General features: G+C 40.4%; 1 protein-coding gene across 2 annotated transcripts; it reads right to left on the minus strand.

The window, feature by feature from the left end:
• Nucleotides 1-875: 875 nt before the first annotated feature.
• On the minus strand, nt 876-18,286 carry LOC124864406 (V-type proton ATPase 116 kDa subunit a 1-like). 2 transcript variants are annotated; one of them, XM_047359184.1, is made up of 22 exons: nt 18,024-18,286; nt 16,911-17,073; nt 16,470-16,548; nt 16,218-16,315; nt 14,057-14,185; nt 13,264-13,346; nt 12,846-12,972; nt 12,686-12,768; nt 12,497-12,590; nt 10,057-10,269; nt 8,411-8,561; nt 8,088-8,227; nt 7,756-7,913; nt 7,367-7,457; nt 6,363-6,481; nt 6,047-6,263; nt 5,843-5,950; nt 5,656-5,763; nt 5,111-5,155; nt 4,560-4,677; nt 4,280-4,451; nt 876-1,601 (listed from the first exon to the last, which is right to left on the minus strand). In XM_047359184.1, exons 2-22 carry the CDS (start codon nt 17,025-17,027, stop codon nt 1,508-1,510), a joined length of 2,544 nt encoding a protein of 847 aa, XP_047215140.1. In that variant the 5' UTR covers nt 17,028-17,073; nt 18,024-18,286; the 3' UTR covers nt 876-1,507. The 2 variants fall into 2 exon arrangements, with proteins under 2 accessions (XP_047215140.1, XP_047215141.1); XM_047359185.1 differs by lacking the exon at nt 5,111-5,155 and having other exon boundaries at nt 18,024-18,285.
• Nucleotides 18,287-19,112: the final 826 nt, after the last annotated feature.

Genomic DNA, 19,112 nt, shown 5'->3' on the forward strand with positions numbered 1-19,112 from the left:
TTTAATGGAAAGTTGAGCAGAAGGAAAAACGTTTGTTATAAAAGAAAAAAAAACGAGATAACAGCCTTGAGAGGATGATAAAGCAAAGTCGGTTTGAAGATTTTAAATGTGATTGACAAGGTCTGGACTATAGTTGGAATCATTGCTTCAAGAGCCACAACTAACAGACATAAAATACATGGGATACAATTGTAAAATTATTTGTGTTAACCCACTTCTGTCCCAGACACATCTGAAGTGTCCTATGTGGGCAAAGGATAAAAACGTCTTGACTGTCTATTAACGTCAGTGTTGCGATGTCATCTGCAGGCGTTGGTCCACTGTGATGCAAGTCCAAAGTCAAACAGACAAAACTAGTATTGCATAGGAAATGATTACCATGTGCATTACTTATATAGCTTATTTACATCACAGATAATTAAGTTTGATATTTGTATTTGGGAAAAGTAACTTTCAAGGAATTACAATTATTAATTTTTTTATTTTGTCACACTTGTGGTCCTTATTTTGTAAGTTAACCAACAGGAAATGGGGTGGAGAGAGGGGGAAGGAATATTTTAAGCTAAGGTGTTTCCTGAAATGTATTTTTTAAACTTTGAGAATTGTTCTTTTTTGTGTATTAATAAATTAAGATTTATGAATAACTCTAAAATAAAACATAAGTTCCCAAGTTTAAACAGAGTTTTTAAAAGGAACAAAGTTGAACTTAAAAACGTGTTCCTACTTGTGATACTTCTGTAATTATTTTTATTTAACAAGCATTCAAAGTGTCAGAAGGTTTTGAAATCAGGAAGTGGTCTGATTAACGGACAATACTACACAATTATAATAAATTATAATAAAATTATAAGCTGAAGAGTAAAAACAAAACCAACTTAAACCAGCTCTTCCCAGTTTATTGACAGAATTACGGATAAGTAATGTGTTAGGTCAACCATTTATGACCTGAACATATCCGCTGGCTGCTTTTGAACCCTTCTACCAGATTACACATTAGCCATCTGCAGATTCTTCATCTTTTTCATGTACACCGACAGGAAAACACAAAGACTAACTATTGCTATAATATATGCATTTGCCTTCATATTCAAGGAAACATTAAGCTGTGTTTCCTGTAGAGCTTTATAATTCTGAGTAAGGTGTCTGTGCAAAAACAACTTAAAGAGGCAAAAACATCAAAGACAAGCGAATAAACAAGGACCAACACTTCTATCGCTGTTTAAGCATCTTTAAGCACCAGCAGAGGGCACATCTAGTTTATCGTGTTGAGGATTTCTCCAACAAAGATCAGCAGAACAGGTTTTATAAAGAAAAAGACAGTATAAATAATAGCAAAGGAAATACAACAAGTGAAGTAAAACGTCTATAGGATCACCAAGTCAGGAGTCATTACCAGAGCTGCTGTGGTAATATGGAGACTTAACCACACACACAAAAAGAACAACAAAAAACACTTGAGCTACACACGAACTGAAGTGAAGGGAGAACCAGGTATAAGAAGGTTTTTTCACTCTTCAAATCTTCCATCCAAGATGCTTTCGAAGGTAAAGGGGAGAAATTTGAAGCCCTGGCCTGCGTAGAATTTGTTTTGGAACTCCACCCTGAGGGGAGAAATAGAAGATACAGTGAAAGCCATTAAGCAAGAAGTGTTTTCAGATAATAATCTTGTCAGGAATACAGTGATGATGGATAAGCCGGTGGGGGTGTAAAGCTGAATGAAACAGTCAAGGCTCATGACCCCTGCTCCTGATTCCAGTCTGCAGTTAGTCATGTTTATATCATCATGAGTCTGGCCCTGGAGCCAGACACCCAACACACCTCGCCTTACGAAAATGATCGGGAGCTATTTTTAAAAGTCCAATCCGAGAGGACAGCGGGATGACCTTTTAACTAAGGAGTCAGGAATACCCATCATTCCTAAGCCTGTCTGTTGTAAAAAAAAAAATATATATATATATATATACAGGGGTTGGACAATGAAACTGAAACACCTGGTTTTAGACCACAATAATTTATTAGTATGGTGTAGGGCCTCCTTTTGCGTCCAATACAGCATCAATTCATCTTGGGAATGACATATACAAGTCCTGCACAGTGGTCAGAGGGATTTTAAGCCATTCTTCTTGCAGGATAGTGGCCAGGTCACTACGTGATACTGGTGGAGGAAAACGTTTCCTGACTCGCTCCTCCAAAACACCCCAAAGTGGCTCAATAATATTTAGATCTGGTGACTGTGCAGGCCATGGGAGATGTTCAACTTCACTTTCATGTTCATCAAACCAATCTTTCACCAGTCTTGCTGTGTGTATTGGTGCATTGTCATCCTGATACACGGCACCGCCTTCAGGATACAATCTTTGAACCATTGGATGCACATGGTCCTCAAGAATGGTTTGGTAGTCCTTGGCAGTGACACGCCCATCTAGCACAAGTATTGGGCCAAGGGAATGCCATGATATGGCAGCCCAAACCATCACTGATCCACCCCCATGCTTCACTCTGGGCATGCAACAGTCTGGGTGGTACGCTTCTTTGGGGCTTCTCCACACCGTAACTCTCTCGGATGCGGGGAAAACAGTAAAGGTGGACTTATCAGAGAACAATACATGTTTCACATTGTCCACAGCCCAAGATTTGCGCTCCTTGCACCATTGAAACCAACGTTTGACATTGGCATGAGTGACCAAAGGTTTGACTATAGCAGCCCGGCCGTGTATATTGACCCTGTGGAGCTCCGACGGACAGTTCTGGTGGAAACAGGAGAGTTGAGGTGCACATTTAATTCTGCCGTGATTTGGGCAGCCGTGGTTTTATGTTTTTTGGATACAATCCAGGTTAGCACCCGAACATCCCTTTCAGACAGCTTCCTCTTGCGTCCACAGTTAATCCTGTTGGATGTGGTTCGTCCTTCTTGGTGGTATGCTGACATTACCATGGATACCGTGGCTCTTGATACATCACAAAGACTTGCTGTCTTGGTCACAGATGCGCCAGCAAGACGTGCACCAACAATTTGTCCTCTTTTGAACTCTTGTATGTCATCCATAATGTTGTGTGCATTTCAATATTTTGAGCAAAACTGTGCTCTTACCCTGCTAATTAAACCTTCACACTGCTCTTACTGGTGCAATGTGCAATCAATGAAGACTGGCTACCAGGCTGGTCCAATTTAGCCATGAAACCTCCCACACTGGCTGCACGGTGGCGCAGTTGGTAGCACTGTTGCCTTGCAGCAAGAAGGTCCTGGGTTCGATTCCCGGCCGGGGGTCTTTCTGCATGGAGTTTGCATGTTCTCCCCGTGCATGCGTGGTTCTCACCGGGTACTCCGGCTTCCTCCCACAGTCCAAAGACATGCCTGTTAGGTTAATTGGTCAATCTAAATTGCCCTTAGGTGTATGAATGAGTGTGTGCATGGTTGTTTGTGCGTTGCCCTGCGATGGACTGGCGACCTGTCCAGGATGTACCCTGCCTCTGGCCCATAGACTGCTGGAGATAGGCACCAGCTCCCCCGCAACCCACTATGGAATAAGCGGTAGAAAATGACTGACTGACTGACCTCCCACACTAAAATGACAGGTATATATATATATATATAGATGAGGGAAGCACAAAAATTTAAAACATTTAAATAAAAGGATCAGATTTTCCAGGGAGCACAACGTGTTCGTTAGTTACATAGTAAAAACGTCTACCTAACTGATGAGTTATTCTGTTGGTTGAGGCCTCTAGAGCATCATCTCAGCACACCAAATTTCTAGCAACGCATCCAAATAGATCTAGGCTTTTTGTTTTTTATTTCTAGGAACAAATGTTATAGTTCTGCTTTGACCTCATTATCTGGTAAAGTAAGCCAAACAAATTCCCTACAGCAGCAAGGCTATTTCATCTGAGTGATGGGATTCCAGTAAACAAGATATCTTTACAAAATAATACTAGTTACTCTAGCTACTGCTAGTTTGCCTTTCCAATGTCGTGTAGTTAGAACAGTTTGTTTATCTGCAAGGCACTCATTAAAATAATTTAACTAGATTCTCATTATGCATTTGTTTCTGCAGAATAATATGTTCAGCTGAGTGGCCAGCAGATGGAGCTGTAGTTCTGAATTTAGTTATTTAAATGGAAATGAAGGAGTCAAAATATAAAATGAGACATTGGAGCCTAATTAACATCACAATGACAGATTATATGAATTTTGTGGAATTCATGAATGTAAGATCAGTAACACCATTAGGTTAATCCCTATACAAACATCTCTATAGTTAGAAAAATGTAAACTTACCAGTGCAGTCGAAGTGCATGCAGAAAGGCTGACAGTCCCTCCATAATGAGAAGAATGGCAACTGTGAGAACGGCAAAGAAGTAAAAGACGATAGCAAGAAGGAAGAAACCTCCGAAGTTTCGTGACAAAAGGCCAATGCGCATCACCATGGACCAAAGGACCTCTGACAGCTCTGTTCATGAAAACATGCAAGAGAAAAAACAACCCTGTGATTGGTGTGTTGGTGCAACAATTTATTCATTTTTTTTAATGTGTGTGTGCTGCTTGTGCTATTCCTTACGTGCATGAGCGAGACTGAGGGCCCAGAGCCTCAGATAAGAAGCAGTGTTAGAGATGCAGCCAAGGCAGTACTCAATGGTGTGAATCGCCTGATGCACAGCCACATCTGCAAATTTAAACTGTGGAAAAACATACAAACATGTCAGCACAAGATTTAAAATGAGCACATAATTACAACAAGTCCTGAGGCCCATAAAGGAGGACTCTGGTTTACGTGCATGATCATTAGTCACCAACAGGCAAGCTGTTATGTATTGCAGATGAAAAAACCTCCAAATTAGTAGAAGCATTGTTCTCTTTGGACCCTGTGAAGCCAAAGTACCAGCTGCCCTGCTGATGCATCATGCACATCTCTGAGACCTCAGGGAAGCATAGATCTACTGATGCCCAATGCCTGATGAAACACCTAGGACACACCGACATACACAAACATACCCACAACCAACAAAGCTAAGGGCAAACGCTGCTGAGGCGAGGTGCAGTAAGAAAGGTGAACTGAGACATGCAAGTCTAAAGGAAGCGACAAAGGTGCAGCATAAACTCCGGTCCTACCTCTTCCTCCTCACAGGCCTTGAAAGCAGGTAACAAAATGGAACTCTTTGTTATTGAAAAAATGCACATCAACAGACAAACATCAATGACAGAGAAGTAACAAAAGAAACCAGTTACACATTTGTAAAGGTGGTGAAGACAGTGTTTGAGCATGCCGACATCCTGCCCACACACACTAGGTTATCCATTTACAGTGAAAAATAAAACTACACTTTAAGAGCTGCAGGATGACTGGACAGCATGTCACAAAAGCCTACACTGATAGAATCAAATAGGCATAAAAACGTAGGGAAAGAAGGAACAACAATCCACACTTATCTATAATTGATGTTGAGCATTGCCACATTGGTAGTGCAAACATGAGGTTAGGTTTCAGCTACAGCTGAATTATTCAAACATGTGAGAGGATCATATTACTTCTGCTCCCATCTGCTCTCTCAAACTGCTGAACTGCTGTTCCTTCTGCACTGGAAGCAATCAGTACCAAATCCTTTCAGCTACAAATCTGAAACACTTGAACATTGCTAGGAAAAGGTTGCATTTACCTCTGGTTCTTCTTCAGACTGCTGTGCGAGCTGGTCGTGCTGGATAATGTCTGCCTCGTCCTCAGTGGGACCGTTGCCAACTCTGATGCCTCCAAAGTTCTGTGTGCCCTGAGGAACAAGATGTTAAAACAGAATAAATTACCACCTACTGAAATGCACGGTCACAATGCATCTACTTTCATCTTACCAGATGTTTTTGCCACAAATACTGTCTCCGCAGAACCAGAGTTTTTACAATCAACATGCAGGGAACACATGCTAAGGCAATTACCACCAAGAATATTTGTAGACCCATCTACATAGACAAGAAGAGAGAAAACAAATCAGTTTGTTGTGCTCATCTCCAAACTAGAAGTCATCTTATTTACATATTATGGTGGACTGGTCTGACCTGTCCCCTGTAGAGAGGTTTGCTACTGGGGTCATTATAGCTGAAGAGGAACATGTTAATGAAGGCAATGAGGAGACTGGGAGCATCCCTGGAGGTGCGTGCGTCATACGAAACCCACTTATAGAAGATCAGAATCACCAAGTAGCCAAACAGACTGGACATGAAGACAATCTCTGGGATGAACCCAAAGTAGATGTTCAGTGGCTTATTGAAATACCTGCAGTAAATCACATCATGTGGTCAGCTTGGCATTAATGCAGGGAAACAGAACCAAAAAAAAAAGAGATATCAAAAACAACAGACATGAAAAACTCACAGATGGTTGAAGAGACTTAGAGAGACTCCGAAGAGCATGTGGGTGACTCCTAGGATAACGGACATCTTCATCTTGAAGGAGTTCAAAAATGTGAGCTTGTTGATAGAAATACTCCATATCTGAGAAATATTTTGAAAAGATATAAAAAAAATCTTGTTATAGAACCAAGGGTAGCTTTGCACAGCAGATTTAGTGATGATTAGAGATGCACCAATCAGGCCGATACCGATTCTGATTGCGATGTAATTTTTCTTCAAGAATGCATCACGTAAGGAAAGAAAAACATGTGCTTTGATTTCTTTGACAGAGGTGACGCCAAGCAATAAAACAAATGATAACACTGATACTGACCCCATATACTGCAGTATATCAGGCAGTATATGGGGTCACCGCTATCTGAGCTTTTTAACAAGATGGAGAAGAGATTAGAACAGTACTGTAAGCTTGACTCGCATTATTAAATGCTAGAACTAAAACATATTTTCACTATTAAACTGTAATGCAAAATGATTTGGAACATCAATATGGTGCTATTTGAGATTTCTTTTAACCTGTTAACTTGAAATCCACTATGTCTGACAATGCTTAAGAGAATTGTATGTTTAGTTTATGGGAAATATGAAAATACATCTAATTAGTTCAGATTTGTTTAATTAAACTGTACAAAAGTACATCCAGGTACATGATGTTAATGCTTTTGTAGACTGAAATGGTAGGAATTCTCAGTTTTCACGCATTTAATAAATATAAAAATCCGTTTTTTCTGTTTTTGGCCTGCCAATCAACTAATAGAAAAATTATGTTTTCTGAACTCTGGCCAGTTGATTGGTGCATCTCAATCAAAATAATAATAAATCTATGAATATTATTTATTAAATTGTATTTAAACCATGCTAAATATATGCCTTATCAGTCAATGAAACAAGCTGATGCTAACTTAGAATAAGCAGACCTATGAAAATAGGGATCCCAAAAAACACATTAAATAAGTCTTAAAAATTTACTGGATCAATTCCAAAGTGGTAAGGCCCTCCAAACACTCCCTCTACTGCAGGATCCAACTGCAAGGCTCTGTTGCCTTCAAGTGTGTCAATTCTGAAGAGAATAAGACAAAAACATCTGTTTACATTTACTTCAACTGGAGCCTGAGAACAATCCTTGGTTTTTGTTAATTCTCTGGTTTTCCTTGTGTAAAAAACAGTGACACCACACAAAAACCACTGCCAAATTTTCACAGAACGGATGGTCTAATATTTTCTGTTTTGTTTAACAATTTTTGCGCACAACATCAGCTGATGAACAGGAAATCCAAAGTACTGATGTTACTTTTAATGCTAACAAAGGCAGCAATAGGTACAACCTTTGCTTTAACATTTCCATTGGTGATACTTACGTCCAGTTGCCTTCTTTAAACATGGGTCTGACGCTCCATCCAGAACCAAATATATTGAGGGACTTTGAGAAGCAGTCATTGTAAATAATGCCAGTGTACATGGAGAATATTCCCATCAGCAGGATGATGTAGCGTCCTGCAAACACCATGTTGAATATCTGCCACAAAAAAAAAAAAGGGTTAATAAAGAATAACTAGAGAGAAAAAAACATGAATGGGAGGATTTCAAATAAAAAGCACACGTGAACTAAAGTGATCAGGGGCTGTAAAATACTGCAGATTCTCTGCAGTTCAGCGGGCGGAGATTAATGAGATGATGAAACAATCCATACCTCATTATCGTTCTTTTGCGCCATCAGCCTGCTCTCTCTTAACACAAGGTACAGAGCAGCACAGGTCATGAGAGTCCCATGGCCCAAGTCACCAAACATGACAGCAAACAGGAAGGGGAAGGTAATTATGGTGTATGGTGCTGAAGACAAGAACGCAGGTATCAAACGAAGAAGAGGGGGTGGTGGTGGAACATGTAACGAGTAAGTGAAATATGTCAATGATCATGGATAACGTTGAAGCTGAGGAAAGGGATTTTTAAAGAGGACAAAGTGTAAAACAAATCCAAACAATAATAAAATAAACTGGCTTGACATGTGCTAACCTGGGTTTATTTCACGGTAGCTGCCGATCCCATAAGACTCCACAATGTTCTGGAATCCTGAGGTGAACTTGTTGGTCTTGTTATATGTGGGTGGGGTCTGGTTGGCCTGCATTCGATTGAGAATGGAAGGCACAGTGGAACCACTCTTCTCCTAAAGAAAACAAAACCCAAGATGTTCAACACTTCCACTCAAATTTAACATATACAGGTCCTTCTCAAAATATTAGCATATTGTGATAAAGTTCATTATTTTCCATAATGTCATGATGAAAATTTAACATTCATATATTTTAGATTCATTGCACACTAACTGAAATATTTCAGGTCTTTTATTGTCTTAATACGAATGATTTTGGCATACAGCTCATGAAAACCCAAAATTCCTATCTCACAAAATTAGCATATTTCATCCGACCAATAAAAGAAAAGTGTTTTCAATACAAAAAACGTCAACCTTCAAATAATCATGTACAGTTATGCACTCAATACTTGGTCGGGAATCCTTTTGCAGAAATGACTGCTTCAATGCGGCGTGGCATGGAGGCAATCAGCCTGTGGCACTGCTGAGGTCTTATGGAGGCCCAGGATGCTTCGATAGCGGCCTTTAGCTCATCCAGAGTGTTGGGTCTTGAGTCTCTCAACGTTCTCTTCACAATATCCCACAGATTCTCTATGGGGTTCAGGTCAGGAGAGTTGGCAGGCCAATTGAGCACAGTGATACCATGGTCAGTAAACCATTTACCAGTGGTTTTGGCACTGTGAGCAGGTGCCAGGTCGTGCTGAAAAACGAAATCTTCATCTCCATAAAGCTTTTCAGCAGATGGAAGCATGAAGTGCTCCAAAATCTCCTGATAGCTAGCTGCATTGACCCTGCCCTTGATAAAACACAGTGGACCAACACCAGCAGCTGACACGGCACCCCAGACCATCACTGACTGTGGGTACTTGACACTGGACTTCTGGCATTTTGGCATTTCCTTCTCCCCAGTCTTCCTCCAGACTCTGGCACCTTGATTTCCGAATGACATGCAGAATTTGCTTTCATCCGAAAAAAGTACTTTGGACCACTGAGCAACAGTCCAGTGCTGCTTCTCTGTAGCCCAGGTCAGGCGCTTTTGCCGCTGTTTCTGGTTCAAAAGTGGCTTGACCTGGGGAATGCGGCACCTGTAGCCCATTTCCTGCACACGCCTGTGCAGGGTGGCTCTGGATGTTTCTACTCCAGACTCAGTCCACTGCTTCCGCAGGTCCCCCAAGGTCTGGAATCAGCCCTTCTCCACAATCTTCCTCAGGGTCCTTTCTGCAAAAGGATTCCCGACCAAGTATTGAGTGCATAACTGTACATGATTATTTGAAGGTTGACGTTTTTATTATTAAAAACACTTTTCTTTTATTGGTCAGATGAAATATGCTAATTTTGTGAGATAGGAATTTTGGGTTTTCATGAGCTGTATGCCAAAATCATCTGTATTAAGACAATAAAAGACCTGAAATATTTCAGTTAGTGTGCAATGAATCTAAAATATATGAATGTTAAATTTTCATCATGACATTATGGAAAATAATTAACTTTATCACAATATGCTAATATTTTGAGAAGGACCTGTATATACTGAAAAATAGACCCTCCACCCTTTAGGTTTACTCGCTGTGCCCCTTCGCAGGGCAAACTGGATGGAGTCCATGTCATTCACAGGACACCACACCTCAGCGATCAGACATTTCTGAGTGACGTCGATGTTGCAGAGGTTGAGGGTGTGGTAGATGGCCTTCATCTTCCTCACCTTAATAAACCACACCCTGAGGGTCTTGGCTGCAGCCTGCAGGACTCTCTGCCTATGATCCTCAGTCTGGTTCAGAACCTTCAGGAACAGAGGAAGACATCTTTCATATTCATCATGATCTCCATGAAACTTAAAAAGGCAGGCAATATTTTCTTTGCTGTATCCTGAAAAAGTCTTAGTTACAACATTAATCAACAAACTACTAATTTAGAGCTAACTTGTTATAATAGTTAGGAAACAGTGGCTCGATAACATCCCTATGCATCACTATCTAGGAGGGAATCTAACTACTGGTCCTTCTCAAAATATTAGCATTTTGTGATAAAGTTCATTATTTTCCATAATGTAATGATGAAAATTTAACATTCATATATTTTAGATTCATTGCACACTAACTGAAATATAAGACACAGAAAGAAATTTCTGAACGAATAGGCTGTTCCCAGAGTGCTGTATCAAGGCACCTCAGTGGGAAGTCTGTGGGAAGGAAAAAGTGTGGCAGAAAACGCTGCACAACGAGAAGAGGTGACCGGACCCTGAGGAAGATTGTGGAGAAGAGCTGATTCCAGACCTTGGGGGACCTGCGGAAGCAGTGGACTGAGTCTGGAGTAGAAACATCCAGAGCCACCGTGCACAGGCGTGTGCAGGAAATGGGCTACAGGTGCCGCATTCCCCAGGTCAAGCCACTTTGGAACCAGAAACAGCGGCAGAAGCGTCTGACCTGGGCTACAGAGAAGCAGCACTGGACTGTTGCTCAGTGGTCCAAAGTACTTTTTTCGGATGAAAGCAAATTCTGCATGTCATTCGGAAATCAAGGTGCCAGAGTCTGGAGGAAGACTGGGGAGAAGGAAATGCCAAAATGCCAGAAGTCCAGTGTCAAGTACCCACAGTCAGTGATGGTCTGGGGTGCCGTGTCAGCTGCTGGTGTTGGTCCACTGTGTTTTATCAAGGGCAGGGTCAATGCAGCTAGCTATCAGGAGATTTTGGAGCACTTCATGCTTCCATCTGCTGAAAAGCTTTATGGAGATGAAGATTTCATTTTTCAGCACGACCTGGCACCTGCTCACAGTGCCAAAACCACTGGTAAATGGTTTACTGACCATGGTATCACTGTGCTCAATTGGCCTGCCAACTCTCCTGACCTGAACCCCATAGAGAATCTGTGGGATATTGTGAAGAGAACGTTGAGAGACTCAAGACCCAACACTCTGGATGAGCTAAAGGCCGCTATCGAAGCATCCTGGGCCTCCATAAGACCTCAGCAGTGCCACAGACTGATTGCCTCCATGCCACGCCACATTGAAGCAGTCATTTCTGCAAAAGGATTCCCGACCAAGTATTGAGTGCATAACTGTACATGATTATTTGAAGGTTGACGTTTTTATTATTAAAAACACTTTTCTTTTATTGGTCGGATGAAATATGCTAATTTTGTGAGATAGGAATTTTGGGTTTTCATGAGCTGTATGCCAAAATCATCTGTATTAAGACAATAAAAGACCTGAAATATTTCAGTTAGTGTGCAATGAATCTAAAATATATGAATGTTAAATTTTCATCATGACATTATGGAAAATAATGAACTTTATCACAATATGCTAATATTTTGAGAAGGACCTGTATATTTTCATGTCTGGAGTTTAGACCCAGTTGGGATGGTTCAGACAACTGATCAGGAGGGTTCCTGCGGCCCCCTGGCCTGGGAATGCCTTGTTCAAGTCCAAATTAGATAAAACATTAACAGCAAGCTCTATTTACAATTAACCGGTTGTCTAACCCACAAGATTCCCCCCCACCCACTATTTGTGCTGCTGTATGAGTCATATTTTAGACTAAGCCCTATGATCGGCAAATATCAGGACATTTAAGCCCTGTGCACACATCTGCTGTTGAGGCGATGTTTGATTCTGCAGACAGAAGTCTAAATAGTTTCTGCTCATATGTACTAATAAGAATCACTGCCTCCACAAAGTTTCCCAGTAGGCGTTGAGAAGGTAAATAGAAGGAAGGGTGGATTCTCCTGGACTACTTTATCTCTGAGGAGATAATAAACACTTGGGAGCTACGTATACACCAAATAACTACTGTGCTTTTAGTGGAAAGGTTAGGAAGTCACCATTTTGTGCAAAGAAGTAGTTTTAGTTAAATTAGATCGGGAAGTAGATTATAAGTCTGTTTGAAATCTCAAAAGAAAAGAAACCCCAATGGTCCCCAACCCCTGAGAATAAAACAAGAAAAGTTTCTCCAGACCAGTAATGTTAAAAAGTCCAATCTGAGTCGCTGTTTTCCCTGAATATTTATTCACCATTTGCAGGTCATCAATGCGAGCATTCACTCCAGCAAGCATCTCTTTCCTCTCCTGGGGGGTTTCTGGACATGGGTATAATGTTGCTCTGAACCTAATGACAAACAGGTAAGGACATGTAAACAAGCTGTTAGTTAAGTACAATAAACTGTTATGTTAAGTACGTTGCTCAGATGCTGAGTAACGTACCCCTCACAGATTTTCTTGACTCTATTCTTCAGCTGGTCTCCCTGGAAAAATATGATGAAGACAGACTTGTGGACCTGGTCACCCTGAGAAAACATTGTTCAGTTAGAAACCCAAATGAAAACCTAAACATCTGATATGACCGTTTATGAACAGCACTGACTGAAGTGGGGTCCTCCAGAGGGTCTTCGATGTCCGCCTGCCGCAGGAACACGTTGCCTCTGCAAACTCTCCACAACATCCTCTCAAATGTGGGAATACGTTCCCTGCCTATGACTCCAGCGACAAATCTATAACAGGGAAACAATCCTTCAACTGTACACACATTGGAAAAACTGCAAAGGTATGCTTCAAACAACTATAACCAATTAAATGTACTATTTTGAGCCCATTTCTTCTTTAGAAGACTGTCTCTCCTGTCTGAAAGAGAGAGCCTAAATGTGTGGGAGGTGTTTTCCCAGTTATAACACACTGGTTGCAGACACAAGACGGCCAAAAAGCACAAGATGGAAACCCCCCAAATAAGACGGAGAAAACATCTTATTCCTTTTAAATAACAGAAGTGTAGAAAACAGGCTCACCCAAGTCTGAGAGGAGCTACTCTGTTTGGCTCATTGGGATCCAGGAGAATGGAGGACTCTTCAAGCAAACTGGGATCTTCCATCTGTCAAACAGCAAAACAAACCATTAAAATCATTACACATAAAGTCAACACTCATTCTGGGAGCTGAATTATTATGTAAATACATGTATGAAAGCCAACATTTATAAAACATCCTAAGGATATTTAAAGAGATTTAGTCAGGTGACTTTTTCTTTAATCATTTACTTGTTAAGTTGAATCATTTGCCTAAATCAGAGCTCATAACAGCTTGTAAAAGATGCCTCTGTGCTGTCAGTCGACACACTTTGGCTTGTGAAGGCAGTGAGGTGGAAATAATGTTGGGCAAAGGTTGTTTAAGCGCAGGCAGGATCTGGAATTTAATACCACTGGGGTGAAGTACCAAACAGTGCACTGACTAAAATGATTGGCCAAGCAAATCGCTGCAATCATGTGATCAACTATTAAAAATCATGAGTGACAACACCTTTTGTTAAATTCGAGTAGTCATATGCATAGCTTTGTGTTTCTATGTGAGCAATGCTGACAGCTGTTATATGTGAAACAGACAAAAAAAACTGATAATCTATTTCTTTAAATTTATCAATTAAGTCAAAATGATGAAGTCATAATATCTTATTCAAAAGATATAATTGAAAATCCTAATAAAAGACTTCCTTGCAATAGAAGCGACCTGTGTGTTAAAAACAATGTTAAAAACCCAAGAAGCAGAAGACAATACTTCAGAGGTCTGTGAAAACAATGAAACTGACCTCATTGAAAAACTGCTGAGTACGGTGCAAAATGTGCTTGAGCTCAGTCAATTCCAGGAAGTTCTTCTTCAGGGCCTCCTGGTTTGTGTTTATTTCCTTCAGTTCATTCTCAAGCTTTTCAAATGTAGCCTGTGAGGGATAATATCAAATAAAAATAATCCTGAACTCCAAACCTGTATTTTATAGAGTTATTCAACACTAACAAATTGACTAGTGGTAATCAAAAGGTTAATTGCATTGTAACGGACTGAACATCTGTTCACTGCATGATTGCAGCTTTCTTTTATAGCTCTTGCATTAAACTGATGAAACTTCTCTTTCACTTATTGCCTTATATTGAACAGATGGGCCTGATATTTGTCCCCTAATAGGAAGAAGCAAAAGAAGCTCATTCAACTTTATGGTTTTATGAGTTCGGTTTGCCTCATACAGTACAGACCAAAGGTTTGGACACAACTTCTCATTCAAAGAGTTGTCTTTATTTTCATGACTATGAATATTGTAGCTTCACACTGAAGGCATCAAAACTATGAATTAACACATGTGGAATTATATACTGAACAAAAAAGTGTGAAACAACTGAAAATATGTCTTATATTCTAGGTTCTTAAAAGTAGCCACCTTTTGCTTTGATTACTGCTCCACACACTCTTGGCATTCTGTTGATGAGCTTCAAGAGGTAGTCACCTGAAATGTTTTTTTCACAGGTGTGCCCTGTCAGGTTTAATAAGTGGGATTTCAAGCCTTATAAATGGGGTTGGGACCATCAGTTGTGTTGTGCAGGAGGTAGATACAGTACACAGCTGATAGTCCTACTGAATAGACTGTTAGAATTTGTATTATGGCAAGAAAAAAGCAGCTAAGTAAAGAAAAACGAGTGGCCATCATTACTTTAAGAAATGAAGGTCAGTAAGTCCGAACAATTGGAAACTTTGAAAGTGTCCTCAAGTGCAGTCGCAAACACCATCAAGCGCTACAAAGAAACTGGCTCACATGAGGACCGCCCCAGGAAAGGAAGACCAAGAGTCACCTCTGCTGCGGACGATAAGTTCATCCGAGTCACCAGACTCAGAAATCGCAGGTTAACAGCAGCTCAGATTAGAGAACAGGTCAATGCCACACAGAGTTCTAGCAGCAGACACATCTCTAGAACAACTGTTAAGAGGAGACTGTGTGAATCAGGCCTTCATGGTAAAATAGCTGCTAGGAAACCACTGCTGAGGACAGGCAACAAGCAGAAGAGACTTGTTTGGGCTAAAGAACACAAGGAATGGACATTAGACCAGTGGAAATCTGTGCTTTGGTCTGATGAGTCCAAGTTTGAGATCTTTGGTTCCAACCACCGAACGGATGGACTCTACATGTCTGGTTCCCACAGTGAAGCATGGAGGAGGAGGTGTGATGGTGTGGGGGTGCTTTGCTGGTGACACTGTTGGGGATTTATTCAAAATTTGAAGGCATACTGAACCAGCATGGCTACCACAGCATTTTGCAGCGGCATGCTATTCCATCCAGTTTGCGTTTAGTTGGACCATCATTTATTTTTCAACAGGACAATGACCCCAAACACACCTCCAGGCTGTGTAATGGCTATTTGACCAAGAAGGAGAGTGATGGGGTGCTGCGCCAGATGACCTGGCCTCCACAGTCACCGGACCTGAACCCAATCGAGATGGTTTGGGGTGAGCTGGACCGCAGAGTGAAGGCAAAAAGGCCAACAAGTGCTAAGCATCTCTGGGAACTCCTTCAAGACTGTTGGAAAACCATTTCAGGTGACTACCTCTTGAAGCTCATCAACAGAATACCAAGAGTGCATGGAGCAGTAATCAAAGCAAAAGGTGGCTACTTTGAAGAACCTAGAATATAAGACATATTTTCAGTTGTTTCACACTTTTTTGTTCAGTATATAATTCCACATGTGTTAATTCATAGATTTGATGCCTTCAGTGTGAATCTACAATATTCATAGTCATGAAAATAAAGAAAACTCTTTGAATGAGAAGGTGTGTCCAAACCTTTGGTCTGTACTGTATATCTAAGATAAGCACCATATACGATAATTAAATTTACTGGACTCTAATTTTTTTTATATGATGTACTGAAATACAAACATATAAAAACAAATAGAGACGTGTTGTGTGATTTAGAATAAAACAAGCACCTCCAGATCAATCATGTCCCTTGGAAAAGGGACTTCAGGGTTCTCTCCTGTGTCCATTATTGGGATGTTGGCCTTCTTAACTTCTTTTTCCACAAATCCTGTCAAACAGTTGTGATTGCAAAACAATTAAACTTAACAACAATGGAATCTCACACAAAGTAGAAGCTTTAAAGCAGTGTTATAATCGGACAGAATCCAGTGTTTTTATAGTCATAAACAAATTTTATTGGTACAGAAAAAACTCAAGCTCACTCAATTTACGATCCATCTCCTCACATCGCCGCACTTCATTGACAAACTTTCGCTGGAAGACGTTTACATCAGGATTTAACTAAAACAAGAAGAGTAGAATTGAGTGATTAAACATACAAGCCCAACACATAATTTCTTAAACTGCTGCAGGGTTTTGAGCCCGATAACATCTCGTGTTGTTGCACAGGACTTTTCAGTTACACCCATCCTATATCCAAAGACAACAGCCTGTCTTGAGGCTCGTTAGGAATGAGTCTTCTCATGCCTGAAATGAATAGTCAGCTGTGAGCACATGACCAAAAGGGCATCCACTGTCTCAACAGTAGTACTGATGTAGCTGATTTTATTCACCCAAACAAAGAGGACTAAAATGTTCTGTAACACTGAGAACAGCACTTTTGGAGAAGGAAAATATGAAGACAAGAAGCAAAGTGGACTTACATCACGAAACTGCACCATCCCGATCTCTCCCAGTTCACTGACGCAGCAGTAGGCAGCTTCTGATTGTAGGAAGAGCTGGGCCAGGGTCATCTCTTCACTTCTAAAGAGTTCCCCCATGGTGTTGATGGGTGAGAGTTCTCAGCACCCTAAACTCAATCAAGATCTATGGAAAGAAAGCATTCACTACTGACTGTGAATATTAACTGAAATGATTTGACAGATCAGCCATTCATAACTTTTTTGCACTATGCCTCTAATGGCAGAGGTCCATAAACAGTTAAGTGTCACTTTTAAACCTTTGGTAAAACTGGACATGTGAAGAAAACAGAAAAAAGTCTCCAGCAATGCGGTAAAAGTGGAACGAGTTAACACTGGTGACCTCTACCTAATTTTATCGTTTACATTAATTCAGAGGATATTTACATTTAACCATACAGCACCTTTACACACAAACAACTTTAATTGTCAGGAGTGTTTAAATAACTTGCAGCTAAGAAGCACAACGTCCGCACAGAGCTAATCTAAGGATTACGATGAATCAGGTGACTTGTCTAAGATTCAGCAGCAGCTCCATTAACGCTGTATACACCCATAAACTGATTTTATTTTTACACATGGAAAACGCTCCTTGTTTTGTTCACTTGAGTACTGAACCAGCTTGGGGTGTCGCCCCATTACTGTGGGTTTACCTGTCAAACCCGCGTATTGCCAACAGGTGCCAAACTAAGGTGACATGTCACGTTTACAGCGACTTCCGAATCGGCCGTATAAGCTCTTTAACTAAAATCAACAATGTAAAACTAAAGCCAGGAGTATATAAACAGCTACTTAGCCACAGTTAACGTCGACGGCTCCACCTCACTAGAATAAACCCATCTTAGCTAACCTAAGAGAAAACATTAACCTTATTCAGGCTCATGTGAATTTTGTTGTGCATTTTACTTGAGTGGCTAACTCGCTTTAAATAGCAGTTAAAACTAGCTAGCTTGCGTTTTGAGAGAAGCTAACAACGATTTAGCACACCTGTTGAGCAATATTTAGCAACTTTAGAACTTCAACGCTACATTAAAGTATGGTTAAATTGTTTACAGTCTCTTTGTTCGGCATTCTTACTATTAAAGTTTGGACTGTATCCTTCCTCTTTCGTCGTTTGTAGAGAAGCGATCCAAGGTTAGAGGGAGTAAACGCAGCTCACTTACAGCCTTTCGAGGCCGAAGGAACCTCGCAACAAATACCGATCGATGCGTTCATGAGTCACCACCAACAGTTAATCTCTATTGGCTCCAAATATATGCCTCAAAACGTTGCTTCGCTTGGCTATAATATTGGAAACCTTTATTTTGAAAAAATACATCACCGGAACTTACGATGACGCCTTCGGTCGAAAACAACCAAAGACTTACATGACGGAGAACTTGCAGAGCAGTTAGTTCACCTTATTTTGAAGTTATTTTCGGTTTTGTAAAAGCGATGGTCTGCCAAAAACTGATCGGGCGCGTCCCCGCGAAGGAGCGAGAAGCGAGAGGGGGAGGAGCTTGCTGCAAGAGCGTGCCCAGCCTGTTAGCTGAGTGTCTGGTTTTGAGAGTTTCTTTCTCGGTGGTTTAACTCTTGAAGTCAACAAATAAAACAGTTATATCTGTATGGTCAATGTTACAGCGAAGGCGTGTCTCGTTTACCCTTTTCTTCTTATAAAACTTGCGACGTTCTCACTGTGAAAGTTTCGGTTTCACGGTTTCGTCGTTTGTCATAAATATCTGCAAATTTACATTTTAAACCATAGCAGTAAGAATAAACTTTTGATCATTTATCTGCACTAACCTTGCTTAGATTTAGAAGCACTCTGTCACGCAACAGTACTGTGATGGATATAACTTAATAAATTACAAAATAAAATAAAAAAAAAACGTTTTTTGACGTATATTTTTTTCAAGGTGGTTATTATTCATTTATTTTGAAAAAAAAAAATAGAACAGGTAGTGCCCAATGAAAACGTTGCAAAATTTCGAAATTATAAACTGTATTTCACTCAGAGGAACTACATTTTACAGATCTCAGTGAAGGCATGAATTAAGTCCCAAATGGCAAAAAATCGATGTTTTTCTTTGCTAAAAAATGATTATGGCCAATATGTCTTGACCAATGAAATGTAATTTCTGCCTTAAATGACTCTATTTTACTGATGGGCTGAATTTCACAGACCTC

This window comes from Girardinichthys multiradiatus, chromosome Y (genome assembly GCF_021462225.1).
Source record: "Girardinichthys multiradiatus isolate DD_20200921_A chromosome Y, DD_fGirMul_XY1, whole genome shotgun sequence".
Classification (NCBI taxonomy): domain Eukaryota; kingdom Metazoa; phylum Chordata; class Actinopteri; order Cyprinodontiformes; family Goodeidae; genus Girardinichthys; species Girardinichthys multiradiatus.